The sequence below is a fragment of the Dipteris shenzhenensis genome, chromosome 4 (assembly GCF_047967505.1).
Source record: "Dipteris shenzhenensis isolate YYH24624 ecotype China chromosome 4, Dip_SZ_1.0, whole genome shotgun sequence".
Classification (NCBI taxonomy): Eukaryota; Viridiplantae; Streptophyta; class Polypodiopsida; order Gleicheniales; family Dipteridaceae; genus Dipteris; species Dipteris shenzhenensis.
The window spans coordinates 42570394-42585242 of record NC_141599.1 but is presented as its reverse complement, the minus strand read 5'-3'; the positions used below and the strand labels follow the sequence as shown (position 1 = coordinate 42585242).

General features: G+C 42.6%; 1 protein-coding gene across 2 annotated transcripts; it reads left to right on the top strand.

The window, feature by feature from the left end:
- The first annotated feature begins 1945 nt into the window (after positions 1 to 1945).
- LOC147902892 (Plastid-lipid associated protein PAP / fibrillin family protein) lies at positions 1946 to 4391 on the top strand. Of its 2 annotated transcripts, none has more exons than XM_087374075.1 (7): positions 1946 to 2258; positions 2644 to 2759; positions 2886 to 3008; positions 3192 to 3290; positions 3395 to 3439; positions 3561 to 3634; positions 3881 to 4391. In XM_087374075.1, the coding sequence occupies exons 1-7, from the start codon at positions 2003 to 2005 to the stop codon at positions 3963 to 3965; spliced, it is 798 nt and encodes a 265-aa protein (XP_087230201.1). In that variant the 5' UTR covers positions 1946 to 2002; the 3' UTR covers positions 3966 to 4391. The 2 variants fall into 2 exon arrangements, with proteins under 2 accessions (XP_087230201.1, XP_087230203.1); XM_087374077.1 differs by having other exon boundaries at positions 3561 to 3724; positions 3828 to 4391.
- Positions 4392 to 14849: the final 10458 nt, after the last annotated feature.

Below are 14849 nucleotides of genomic sequence, written 5' to 3'. Positions count from 1 at the left end.
GGACTCATACTTGGATTCATCACAGAAGCCATAATGTTATCAAGATGAATCATACATAATTAAGTATGAGTCTATGTAAACTACTACAAGATAGTTCATTCTAATACTCGAACAGATTCCAAACTTAAATTCATGGAATGCAATAACTTCCAAAATTGAAATGAAAATTGGGCAAACTGGCGTTGTGCAATTTGGTATGGTGCTGAAGATTCACAATGTAGCACAAGGGGTGATTCAGAATTGCTAAGGAAAAATCAGATGTGAAGAATCCAACTATGCATGCACTGTGATTTCAAAAGGAAAATGATAGGATTCACAGTATCATAAAGAATATCTAGGAAAGAAGGATGTAGGCTGAAACAACTTTGCAATATACAAAATACAACTTTGCATTGAGGGGTTCCCTTTCATGTCAATATGGCCCTTGAGGGGTCCCCTTTAGGGGCAAGGGCCATATAGACATGCCACATATGTCCAATGGTAAGTCGATATGGCCCTTGCCCCTAAAGGGGACCCCTCAAGGGCCATATCAATTACTTATGTTAGCACACTTGTTATCATACTCACGTTAGCATACTTGTTAGCATATATACATTAGCATACTTATGTCAAGATGCTGATGTTAGCATACTTGTTAGCATACTTATGTTAGCATGCTTATGTTAGGATACTAATGTTAGCATAATTATGTTGGCATACTTGTTGCTAGCATACTTATGTGAGGATACTAAAGTCAAGATACTTATGTTAGCATACTTGTTAGCATACTTATGTGAGGATACTGAAGTTAGAAACTTGATAGCATACTTATGTTAGTGTACTTATGTGAAGATATTGAAGTTAGCAACTCATTTAGTATATCACAATGTCATACATGTAATAAAGACCCACCAAAGCTTTAAAACTGCAAATGTAACCATCTAATCACTAACTAGTCCCTCTACATTACCATGAATTCAAAATGTCTTACACAAAAAGAACTAACATGAACATTGCTAAGAGGGACAAAAAGCGGGAGTGTATTATAAGTATATAGTGGATACAAATAGTATAATTTCATAAGCCCTCACTTGACTAGTTCACCTTGAGTACAACAATCATTGCAAACACACATGGTGACATTATCTTGTTGGACCAAAATAGCAAACTGGACAAAGACATGGCAATAAGAAGTTCATGCTTGTCAACATATTTAGAGTGGGTACACACTGCCCTCACGCCTATCCATTTGATTTGAGGGATGGGCGGTTGTGCTTACACACAGATCGGAAGAAAATGTCACAGTTTCCATGTTTGTCAGAGCAAGTAGGCTTTAGCTTATTGGTTTAACTCGTCTTCATCCAGCGGGGTCTATGGTTCAAAGCTTGGGCAAGGGAATTTGACTGTCCAAGCTTTTTTTCACCCGCTTTTTTAAGGATCCATTCATTTTCTGCCGGCTAGTGTGCCCCCTCATCCCACATCCCTACCTGCCCAAATTTGGGCACCTAGTGTGTAAACTACCTTAAACTCTATTGGGCGATGAGAAGAGACCAAAAACTGAGAGAGCATGAGAGCAGTGCTCACAGAAGCTCACAGAAAACCTGGCAAACAATATACAATGAACCTGTAACATTTTCATTTCAAAGTAATTTTTTTTTCTCGAATTTGCAAAAATTCAGGCAATGTAGTTATATTTTAGCTGAAAGTCTGCAATTTCTCTAGAGAAACATTCTTTTATTTTTTTCTTTGAAAGTGCGAGTACTACCGGGATACGAGGTGACCAAGAGGGAGCCGTGAGTTGCGCCGCTGGGCCTTGAGTTACACAAATCTTCAAGAGTTTGAGACCCCGAGGTTTGTGGAGTGTTGTGATATGTGGTGACAAAAAATGTTGAGTTTATGTGAACACAAACTAGTTAAAAGAAGAGACCACATTAGATACAAAATCTCAATTTTAGCACTAAAAACAAAGAGGAGATTGTCTGCACATTGTATTGTATGGTAAAGGGAGCTTGAAGCTCTGGCTATGGCGATTGTGTCTGCACCCCCTTTCCCTGCTCTGCACTCAGCTGGCCGCATTCGCTTCGTAGCTCCCTCCCGCCCTTCATCATTCAATAGCCCCCTTCATCATCTTGATCCATCTGCTTCTTTGCGTCCCCTCTCCATTTGCAGACCTGGCGTTAGTCGCCCATTCAGTGGCCCTGTCTCTGATCCTGAATTGCCAGACCTTCAGTCCTTCCCTACAGACCACCTCAAGGATTCCTTGCGAGAAGCCTTACAAGGTATTTATTCTCTGGAACTACAAGTTGTGCCAGGCTTCACATTGATGAAGCTGTTCTTAAGAACATCCTGTAGTAGAGAAGCAAATTGCACGACCTTCAAGACTTTTCTTTGTTTTGCTGTGAGTGGGTGGATGGCATTGTACGTTAAGTTGACTGGAAAGCTTCGATTTCTACAGCATTTCTCCGTCTGTAGGAATTGGATGCGATGGTTGATTTTTCCGTTTCTAATTAATACAACACGAGCGCATCAAACCGGTCTATATGCGATGCCTTTCTGTTGATAGAGCTGGGTTTCAAGTCATTCGACGATACGAGTACATTTGGCAACCGAGGAACTCATTGGTGGTTCATTGTGTAAAATAATCGAGGCTGTATCACCGGACAGGTGTAAACAGAGGCATTTTCGGTGTACCAGTTGCAAAGAAAGTTCAAATCGAAGAACTTATAAAACTGTTAGAGTACAGAAATCCCCTCCCTAGGCCAACTGAGAATTTAGAAAAGGTGACTCCTTTTTTCTCCTTTCTGCAAGAGGCTGGCTTCTTTGAACTCTCTTTGTCTTACGAGATTGGAAGGAGCACGAAACACGCTGTTAAATAGGAAGCAACTTATGATACAGTTAGTGCGCAGGTAAAAGGTGAATGGAGGCTTTTATACAGCACGATCTCCATTTTAGGTTCAAAGAGGACAAAGCTTGGATTGAGGGACTTTATAACACTTGGAGACTTTTTACAATCTATTGATGTGGACCAGGTCTGCACCTACAGTCTGTTGCACCGACTTGGTTTCGATAGTCTGTGTAGTCTGTTTTCATCAACCCAGCCTGGCAGTGACGTACTTTTTTTGTACTCTACCACGCTGTTTGGAGCAAGTAGTTATCTGCAATTATTTTGACATCCTTTTTCCTTCCATGTTACATTGGTCATGTTGAAACAGAACAAAGCAACGAATGTAGTTAAATTCAGTGTAGCTGGGCTGGGCATGTTGAGTGGTGCACTTTTCATCGAAGCCTCCTACAATGCCTCAAGTGCAACGGTATGTTCGCAATGAACATGTCTCTTTGGAACTGTTACTGTCTGACCTTCTATTTGGAGCATGATATTTTTTAGTGTAATTTGTGCATGTAAACCTTGACGTAGCGAGTTGACATCCGCTTCGAGAAATCCAGCATAGTTCCAGAGCAGGTAATGCAGTACAGCTATGCAGGCCATTACAATTTGTATATTTAAGGCAGTCACTATCATGTATTAAGGGCTGCTCTTACTGTATAATAGGGCTACTCTGACTGTGTTCTATTTTGCACAGTTATTGAGATTATTTCAGAAGAACTATGATCTGCTGATGAGTATATTTAACCCAGAAGGCTGGCTGGAGTTGACGTATCCTCTGCTTGTGTTGGGTCAAGCTCAGGCTTGTCCTTCACTGAAAAGTTGAATTTTGTGTAACGTGCAGTAAAAAGATGTTCAATGGTCTGTCTTTGCCTCGTGACATTGTCAGCTAAATGCCATCTGTAAAATGTTTTCCTTTCATCAGTTGGCATTGAGCTTCAATAGTCTTTCATGGTTTATACAGGTTCTGGCTATCTAAAGGTGATATTAGACTTCTGCCTTAACTTTTCAAAACAGATATGTTGATGACAATATGAGAATCGGAAGAGATGATAAAAGCAACATTTTCCTGCTAGAAAGAACAAGCTCGTCTAGCAGTTGATGCCTTCAGGTGTATCACGGCTGTGCCAGTGTCAAACTATAGGGTTCCAAGAATTGGGCTGTACTAAACATGAGCTCCATGGATACATAAGATATTGACAGCATCTGCTGTCCTTGTCTGAGTTCAGGGCACATTTTTTCATCATGGCTTGCTTCACCATGGGATATCATGTATGTGCATGATACGAGTCTGGTTCTTCAAGGCTTGGTGAAGGGTACATTTTTACTGAAGGGGGTTCAACTCCCTCAGATTGTACTCCCATGTAAAATCTTGCTATTCAAGTTACCCTGGAGGTTGATTGTTTTCAGAATGTGAAGCTGGGCGGATTTGCCAGGATCAAGCGAGCAGAGTTGATAATGCTTTGTTAACTACTGTCAAAAGCATATGATGTGCCTTATTTTTGAAGGAAACAAATTGCAGGCTATATATCCTTGTAGATATACCAAGCAAGTAGAATGCTAAATGGCCATAGCTAGAGTTTTGGAGGATATACTGTTATTTTCTGATTGCTTTTCTTTTTCAATGTATATAGATATTTTGTGAAGAGAAAGATGATTGCCTCTTTAATGATCAAGCTTTTACCCAAGTACAGACAACATTGTTCAGAAGGGGACTAGGAGGAATTTCAGTTATACTTCAATTGAGTAATGCATATGATCTCAAATTTAGGCATGTGAGGGTTTATAGGGTCAGCTTGGGTAAGTTCCTGAGTTCATCTAGAGATATTTTTTCTACCATATTAGGCACTCATACAAAATCAGCAGAGGCCAAATTATGAAAGAGGTGTAGATTGGCATGACTAAGTAATGCAACTTGAAATTTGTGAAGCTTTTCTATTTGTAGTGCTGAGCTGCCTTGTCAGCTATGTTTTCTGAGCTATTTTGCTTATAAATGCTCATTTGGGGGTTCACCGACGGTTGTAGCTTGGATGGACTACCTTTTGATTCCCCTTCTCTTTAGTGCTAGCCTTTGTTACGGCTGAGTTTGACCTTCACCTTTGGAGTCTTGACGGAAACTCATTGTGAAGACCATAGCACAAATGGCACTCATATATGTGAGTTAGTGTTTGGGTATGTCTGTGGTGGAAGCATATGTTTATGCGATGGTGAACATCTATCTTGCAAAGTTGATACGATCGATGGATAGTCCGTGCTATGCTTGATGACCGAGGCCTAGTGGGTGACTATGAACAAGCATATGAATTATGCTCGCAACACAAAGACGTCTTTGCATGGGAGTATATAGACTTATGACTTAGCACCAATTCTCTTTGATTTCAGATGCAAAGCCAATCAGGCAATAGAGGTATTGAATGAACCTCAACTATGCAAAGTCAATCAAAGATTGAGGTTACTAAGGGTAGGATTCATCTACGAGGTGGATCAAAGTGCATAATTACTCCCCATCATCATAATGTCTAAGAAGAATGGAAACCTGAGGTCTCTAGGAAGTTAAATCAACAAGGGGTCATTGGACCTGCCCGATATCACTGCCCGTTTACTTTATCATCAAGGAGGATGTTGGTGGCCTTCACATAATGGTGAATGATGCTTTGAGTTGCTCCAGTGTGGAGGGACACTTCACACATAGCAGATCCAATGCACATTTTTGACCTTTTCTTCCAGGACAAGGGCAAAGTGAAAGGCCCATTGGCCATATACTCGTATAGTGTACTTCTTGATGTTCTTCACAATATCCAATTAGAGATAGTGATGAAGTAACTTGGATTGCATGTCAATCTCTGTCTGGAATTCCACGATACCCTATTCCGATCTCGGATTGCTTGGCTTCACTGCCACCTTGGTCCCATTGTTGATCTCCCCAAGGTACACTTTTCCGAATTCCCTAAGCGCATTGGCAAGGGCTTCATTGAAGCTGAGTAGCATCTAATATTTCCACAAAAGTGAACAACCGACCGAGACTCGAGGGAGTGGATGAAACAAGTTGCTTGTGTTGCTCTAGTTGACATTTTTCTTACTAAGCTCCACAAAATTTCTTACATATGTTTGAAGAGGTCACCATCATTGAGTACTGGGTAGTTTCATCATCTTTGTTCTCTCCATGTACCAGACGAAGATTCCCACCACCACCACCACCACCACCACCACCAGAATAGTTGTTACTCCAATGACGACACCAAGTACGAGGTCGGTCCCACTTTTTGAGCGCGCTTGTGATGTTGCTCCACCTCTGTTCCATCAAAACTTTCGCGCAAATTGTTCAGCTTCCAGACCTCCAGGCCCCACTCCATGGGTCCAGAAAATGTTTCAAAATCCGAAGATCAGCTGGGTTAAGCAAGGTGATGAGACAATGGCAACGAAGAGATGATTTGGTAAGTGCCAAGTGGCTAAGGTAAAGAGTTAATGCCCCAGGTGGCTAACGTAGAGAGTGTATAAGTGGCTCTATTCCCGATTTCAAAGGGCTCCCAAAATAGCATGTTTCTCTATGCTAGAGCATTCCCCCTAATGGGGCAGTGTTAACAAACCATCAAAGATTCTTTTCCAGGATTCTTCAACAATAGCATCCTAGGAAAAGTGGTGGGGCATGAGATGTATTCATTCAAGGATGGATACAATGGGTACAATTGAAGAAGACAAAGGGAAAACCACCATCATTGAATGGGACTAAAGCAAGGTAATGCAATTTGGGTTGAAGAATGCACTAGCCACAATTCTAAGGTTCATGATGGAAACCTATTAGGAAGTACATTGATGAATTTCTAGCTATCTTTTTAGATAGTGCAAGAGTGCTTCTTGAACCCATACAATTGCGTGTACTATGTCTTTTGAAAATTATTATTGTAGCATAAAATTTCAAATGAAGGGATGATGGTGGAGAACCAAAGATTGATGACATTCAAAAGATAAAGGATGTAAACAATGTCAAGAAAGTTCACACGTTTATAAGGTTCTTGATCTTTTATTGTCGCAGGTTCATCAAGAATTCACTAGAGTGGCTAAACCACTGCATCAGCTTACAAGGTAGGAAACAAAGTCCAAATAAAATGACAAATGACCGGAGCATTTCATATTTTGCAAGAGATGATGGTGGTGAAGGCATCGATACTCATGGATCCATACAGAAATAAGATTTTATATAGGCATGTTGATGTATGGGGAGGTGATTGGGTCCATTTTGGTTCAACCTAACAAGAACATTTCTCTTTTATGCAAGCTAACTTTTCTCAACGGAGGAAACAAATTACTCCACAAAGGAACTAGGTGTTAGATATCAATGCTCCACTCTCATGTAGCTACGCGGGAACTAGCTAACTTTACTTGTAAGCCCCCCATATGAGGAGAAGGCATTTGAGTAGTTTGGTTATCCGGTAGGTCCTGGTTTGGACACCAAATGGGGGCCATGTGTGGCCTGATGGCTGGATGGCTTCAGCCACTCTCGGGTTACGAGGCCCGTTTGGAGCCTCAGATGATCCCGGATTGACTCTGGGCCGAACGGGCTCCGTAGGTTAGTTGCTCTGTTTTGCGCACCGGTTCTATCGTATGGTCAATGGCCTATTTCGAGACTGAACCCCAGTCGACCGTTTTAGGCAGACTGGGTTGATCACCCAATTGAGCCTTACTGACTACGACTGTGGTGGCTATATAAGGGCAAGCTCGTGAAGCCCATTTCATCACTGGCTATAGCAACCCTGATTTCTTAGTATCCAGCCTCCGTCTTCTACTGTTTTCAGCACGCCATTGAAGCTTCTTTCACAGGAGCACACGGTTGGGAGGCAGCGCCATCTATTGTATCAGTTCTACAGTAATCAAATTTTTGATTCTCCATACTATCTTGTTTTCTCTCTTGCGTACGAGATCCTGTTATCTGTTAAGCATAGACGACGTATTTTTTTCTTACATGGTATCATAGCTTGGACTCTAGTAAGAAGATTTGGTAGTGTGTTTTTGTTTGCGAGCAGATTGTGAGAGATGGCCCAGCCCACAAGACTGCGAATCCCACCGTTCGTTGAAAGCAGAAAGTTGGACGGCTCTAACTATCCTCTCTGGAAGTTCAAGATGAAGACCATCCTAAGCGCATACGAGCTTTGGGACACTGCTACTGGGGTGGACGTGAGGCCAGTTGCGACATCGGATCCAGCCAATGCAAGACAACAGATAGTACCAACTGCAGATGAGATTCTCACGTGGACAAGTAGAAATGCAAATGCGCTGTGTTCTATTGTTTGCAGTGTTAATGATTCCGTCATGGTGTTAATTCAACATGTCACCACAGTGGAGGAGGCATGGACGCGAATTCAGAATTTGGAGACTCAACTCGCGAACGAGAAGTTGTCTGAGACTGAAGTGGCAGAGAAGTTCATCACCAGGGTGAAGAATTTGCACGATCAGATGACTGCGATTGGCATCACCATCACCAGTGAGAATCTAGCACGAAGGTGCATATGGAGAACAGAAATCCGCCCCTCAACTTTGAGGATTTCAGCGCGATGCTTCTGGAGGAGGAGATGTGTCAAAAGACGAGGACTGGAGAAGATTCGGCTTTCTGGACTAGATCAAAGAAAGGTAAGGTTAAGGACTCTGGTAACCCATCTTCTTCTGATGATAAAAAGAGAAAGAAGAAGATCAAGTGCTTCTATTGCAACAAGGCAGGGCACAAGCAGAATGAGTGCCGAAAGAAGATTGCAGATGAGAAGAACGGAGTAAAGAAAGAGTCCAGCATCAGCGCGCAAGCAGCACCAATAGAGCTGTTCATAGCAATTGAGGAGATTTGCACGGAGGCAGTTCATCTACCTGCGGATGAACCTTAGATCATTGACAGTGGTGCATTGTGCCACATGACCAGTCAGAAGGATTGGTATACCTCTCTACAACCGGTAGGGAATGACATCCTGGTAGCGGTTGGCAATGATGCAAAATGTCCAGCAAAAGGAAAAGGTACGATTGCTCTCAAGTCAGATGGAGTTGTAAAACAGTTGTTCGATGTTCTTTATGTGCCAGATATTAAGAGAAACTTGTCCGTTTCTACGATTACGGATTGGGACCTCAAAGTTCAATTCGATAAGAATGGTGCACAAATTCTGGATCTTCAAGGGAAGGTCATTGGTAAAGGTACACAGCGCAACAACATTTACGAACTCTCAGCTTTCAGTGCTCGAGCGGATGTGAAGAACACTAAGTTGTGGCATGAGAGGTTTGGTCATCTAAACCTTAGTTCTTTAAAGGAGATGCATAAAAGTGGAATGATTGCAGACCTACCAGAAATTTCAGATCTGCCTGATGTATGTGAAGCTTGCATGATGGGCAAGCAGCATCGGCATCCCTTTCCTAAAGAGGCCAGCAAGGCAAAGGCTCCTCTAGAGCTCGTTCACACGGACCTCTGCGGAAAGATGGAGACAGAAGCTTTAGGTGGTTCCTACTACTTCATGACGCTGATCGACGACTACAGTAGAAGGATATGGATATACTTCCTGAAGACGAAAGACGAGGCTTTCAGTAGGTTCAAGGAATGACATGTAATGGTCGAGAAAGAATCGGGGAGGAAGGTGAAGAAGCTGAGATCAGACAGAGGTGGAGAGTTCACATTGACTGAATTCGAAAGTTACTGCAAAAGTCACGGGATCAAGACGCAGAAACCCCCGCCACATACATCACAGCAAAATGGAGTAGCAGAACGCAAGATGTGCGTCATCTGCAAAATGGGCCAGAGTATGATGAAAGGGAACGATTTGCCAAAGACTTTCTGGGCTGAAGCATGTAACACTGCAGTTTACATCCTGAATCGTAGCTACACGAAGGCTGTGAACGAGATGCCTCCACTGCAAGCCTTTTTTAGTAAGAAACCTTCAGCTACACATTTCAGAGTTTTTGGATGTGACTGTTTTGTGCATGTCCCTAATGCTACTAGGACCAAATGGGAACCGAAGAGTCGGAAGTGTATTTTCTTGGGCTACAGTGAAGAGGCGAAGGGTTACCATCTCTATAACCCTATTACCAAGAAGGTAATTATAAGTCACGATGTGGTCTTCTCAGAACAACTGCATCAATTGGAGGAGGATGCTTCCTTCCCGGACAACCAGGACCAGGATATCCATCCAGTATCGCCACGATAGCAGACCGAACTCCCCCAATGGTGCTTGGGAGGATTCAAGACAAAGAAGATGAAGAAGAGCCTGCAAAACCACAATGGCAACGGCCATTTTTGAAGTGGGTAAAGCAGCTTTTGGACGGCAGAGAACCTCCAGCCATTGAGGAGGAACCATATGAACACCGCTGGTCCAAGAAATTAGAGGAGCAAAGAAGGGCGCAGGAACACTTGGTCAACTATACTTTGATGACAGAAGTGATCTGTGCTGATGAACCCAAGTGTCTTGAAGAGGCACAGGGCGATGATAGGTGGATGGAGGCTATGCGGTCGAAGTATGGCTCCATAATGAAGAACAACACTTGGGACCTTGTGGATCAACCACTAAAACGCAAGGTAATCAGAACCAAGTGGGTATACAAGACCAAGTACAAGTCCGACGGCACGTTGGATAAATACAAGGCTCGGCTCGTGGCAAAAGGATTTGCATAGGTACATGGTTTTGATTATCAAGATACGTTTGCTCCCACAGCTCGACTAACCACAATTCGCAATGTTTTGGCTTTAGCTGCCCAAGGAAGTTGGCCCGTGTTTCAGATGGATGCGAAATCCGCCTTTTCTGAATGGAGATCTCAAGGAGGAGGTATACATGGAACAACCACCAAGTTTTGAGATCCCCGATTCAAAAGGTAAAGTCTGCAAACTGAAGAAGGCACTTTACGGGCTGAAACAGGCCCCACGAGCGTGGTACCAGCGAATTGATGCCTACTTTCTACAAAACGGGTTCAGGAGGAGCCCATCTGATGCAAATTTGTATATCTTCAGAGAAGGAGACAGGTGTATGATCGTGGTCCTTTATGTGGACGACCTTGTCATAAGAGGGAACCACGAAGAGAAGATCTCATAGACGAAACATTTACTAGGAAGAGAGTTTGAAATGACAGACCTCGAACTGATGCATTTCTGTTTGGGGATTGAAGTTTGGCAGGAGCCGAAACAGATCTTCATTTCACAGCTGAAGTATGCTGGAGAGATACTAAAGGCTTTTTGCATGGCTAAGTGCAAGACAGTTGGTACCCCTATGGAGGTTGACGCATAGCTCTCAAACGAGGATTCATCACCACTGGTGGATGAAGCGAAGTACAAAAGACTTGTGGGCAGCTTGATTTATGTGTGCAACACACTGTCAGACATCAGTTTTGCAACTGGTATACTAAGCAGGTTTTCCAATAAGCCTCGGGAGAACCATTGGAGGGCAGGGATGCAGGTGCTGAAATACATCAAAGGCACACTTGATTATGGCATCACCTATACCAAGGGCAACATCTTGACCAGATTCTGTGACTCAGACTGGGCAGGAGACATGGACAGCACGAGATCAGTGACACGGTACTGTTTCTCACTTGGATCTGGAGTTGTGTCATGGGTCAGCAAGAAGCAACCCACAATTGCTCTTTCTTCTACCGAGGCCGAGTACAAATCTGCATGCTTTGCTTCTTGCGAGGCAGTGTGATTGAGGAGGATTTTGGGGGACATGGGTGCAGTGCAGAACAAGCCTATGCAGTTATCATGTGACAATTAGAGTTGCATGGCGATTGCAAAGAACCCGATGTTCCACGTTCGCACAAAACACATTGAGATTCAATATCACTTTGTATGCGAGCTCATCATGGATGGAGAGGTCGACTTGGTGTATTGTCCGACTACAGAGAATGTTGCAGACATCTTCACGAAGGGTCTTGGAAGAGACTTGCTGGAGAGGCATCTTCATCGACTTGGCATTGGGCCGAAAAAGTAAGTTCACTTGCAGGTGGACATTGAGGGGGGGTGTTAGATATCAATGCTCCACTCTCATGTAACTACACAGGAACCAGCTAACTCTATTTGTAAGCCCCCCATATGAGGAGAAGGCATTTGAGTAGCTCGGTTATCCGGTAGGTCCTGGTTTGGACACCAGATGGGGGCCATGTGTGGCCTGATGGCTGGACGGCTTCAGATAGAGTTGGCACACCGCCAACTAGGCTACATGCAAGTGCGGGAAGGCATCCCTTGATTGACCGCACTGAGGGTAGATGGAGCATTTCCTAGGGCAACCCACTCTCGGGTTGCAGGGCCCGTTTGGAGCCTCAGATGATCCCGGATGGCTCTGGGTTGAATGATGGTTCTATCGTATGGTCAATGGCCTATTTTGGGACCGACCCCTAGTCGACTGTTTTGGGCGGACTGGGTCGATCACCCAATTGAGCCTAACTGACTATGACTGGTGGCTATATAAGAGCAAGCCCGTGAAGCCCATTTCATCACTAGCTACACCAACCCTGATTCCTTAGCATCCAGCCTCCATCTTCTACTATTTCCAGCACGCCATCGAAGCTTCTTTCACAGGAGCGCACGGTTGGGAGGCAGCACCATCTATTGTATTAGTTTGACAGTAATCAAATTTTTGATTCTCCATACTATCTTGTTTTCTCTCTTGCGTACGAGATCATGTTATCTATTGAGCACAGACGTATTTTTTTCTTACACTAGGAATGGTGTACAATGTTGAGAAGTTTTAGCACTACTTATTGGGAAACCCTTTCATGTTCTTTGTGGATAATTAGGCATTATTGTATTTAATCAACAAAACAACCATGAAACCAAGACTAATCAATTGAATGCTTCTACTATAAGACCTCAATTTCATATCACTCATAAACTTGCTTCTTCTCACTATGGGGTAGATTTTTTATCTCGCACTAAAGAGAAAACATCTAATGAAGAGATTGACGATGAGTTACTTGACATAGGATTGTTCCTTGTGTTCATATACAAAGATAACCATGAAAAAATCTTACAGTACTCTCCACATCCATATTCCTAAAGCCACATCAACAAACAAAAGGAAAAGATTTGCATACATTGGTCATAGGACATCTACACAAAAACGATAGGGATATGGTCCTCTGAAGATGTGTATTTCTGCATGAGAGGGCCATAGTAATGATTGAACAACAAAGGTGTGGTGAGAGGTTATTTCTCAATCGATATCACAACCAAAAAGATATTGAATGTTGGGTTGTGGCGAAGCACAACATATTAAAAGATTACCTCGACCTAGATGAATTCTATAGGATCAAGGGTGAAGTTCCAAGGCTACAGATCAGGGAGGCACCACGAACTATTCATTGCATGTGAATGCCAACACCATGATAATCAAGGGGGAGCCATTCAATGGGAACACCAGCTTCCTACCTAAGACCACCATTGCATGTTATGTTCCATGGACATCTTCAATTATAAATTCCAATAGAACCACAATATCAACAATGATGAAAACAATTTTATTTGTAGTCATTAAAATGGACACTGAATGTACAAATAAAACCCTCTGCAGTATTCTCACAAAGGTAGTGGAGCCCAAATATTTTGACTAGGTGGAAAATCTTAACTCTGCCTTATGGGCCTACCAAACCACTTTTAAGGTCAATGCAGGTTTTACGCCATTCCAACTCGCATATGGGTTAGAGGTAGTATTCCTATTGGAACTCATTATCCCTGGTCTATGAGTGGCATTACAAGAGCACCTTGGTGATAAAGAATCCTTGGAAGCACGACTACTCCACCTTGAGAAGCATACTAAAATGAGGTTGAGAACCTACCATGCAATGACAACAAAAAAATGATGAAGGAAGGTATGGTTTGATAGAAATCTCAAAGATAAGGAGATTAATGAAGGTAACCTTTGCTTGCTCTACAAAGCCAAAGTCCACAAGGGAAAATTGAAGTATCAAGAGGGTGGCTACTATAATGCATTCCTATACCATACCTTAGCCTCTAATATGTGCACATGGCACCATATCTCAATGTGAGGATGTGGATCAAGGATATCCACAAGGAGAGGTGTGGATGAGAGGATCCCACATGTGTTAACTATTCTAAAGGCTCTTTCTATATATAAGAAGCCTATCTTATATTGTTGAATAGAGATAAACATTTTCAATCTCCCTCTCATGTCTTATGTAGTGTGATTTGAGCCTCCTTAGTTCTTCCATTGGTCTTGTGTGCACTGTATTGGATCTTTCACACAGGGGAGGTCTTAAGAGTTGAAAAAGAGTAGTTTATAAACCCAAGGGGAATCCCACAGGTTTGTATGCAACTTGATCTTGACCAGAACCCTTGTTATTCTCTATAGGACTCCACCAAAAGATGTGACATAGAATTTGGGGGCTTAAATCTAGTCACTTCTTAGAGTTAAAAGAACAAGAGGAAAAGGAAAATAGACGAATCAAAGCAAGATAAAGATATAAACATCAAAGGTGAGATCATAGTTTAACATGGGAAAGAGGAAAGGTTGAGGGGAAGCATTGATTTCTGCCAAGCGTTCGGCACGAAACGTAAGAGCAAGCCTTTGTTGGAAGAAAATTTTCATACTAAGAACTACATGGATGGAAGTGAAGGGGCTGAATTGGTAGGGCACATTCTAACATATGGGGTTGTTGGGTCGCATCATCTTGATAAAGCTCAACACAAGAGAAGCCACAATTTTGAAAATAAAAATATAGCTATCATAGCATGGAAATAGCTCTTCCTTTGACCCTCAAAACCAACGCATGCTTCTAGGGTTTGAAAAGGCAAGAATGTTGACATATAGTTCATGAAAAATGGAACAAGAGATGAGAAGTTAGGACCATTTTAGTAATAGACTCCAAAACTGTTTCAAATCCAAGTCTACTCTGTTCTGCACACCATAACCTTTTCTCAGCAAATCAAAACAGGGAAGTAGACATAAATGGATAGAGCTCAAAGAGACGAAGATTTTGATATAGGTTTCGACCAAAATGGAGTACGGAGCAAGAAGTT

Bases quoted from the DNA above. Each gene is read 5' to 3' on its own strand.
- LOC147902892 (XM_087374075.1), top strand. From the start codon at position 2,003: ATGGCGATTGTGTCTGCACCCCCTTTCCCTGCTCTGCACTCAGCTGGC. The intron at 2,760-2,885 runs GTGACTCCTTTT...GTTAGTGCGCAG, and splicing joins CAACTGAGAATTTAGAAAAG to GTAAAAGGTGAATGGAGGCT. The intron at 3,291-3,394 runs GTATGTTCGCAA...ACCTTGACGTAG, and splicing joins ACAATGCCTCAAGTGCAACG to CGAGTTGACATCCGCTTCGA.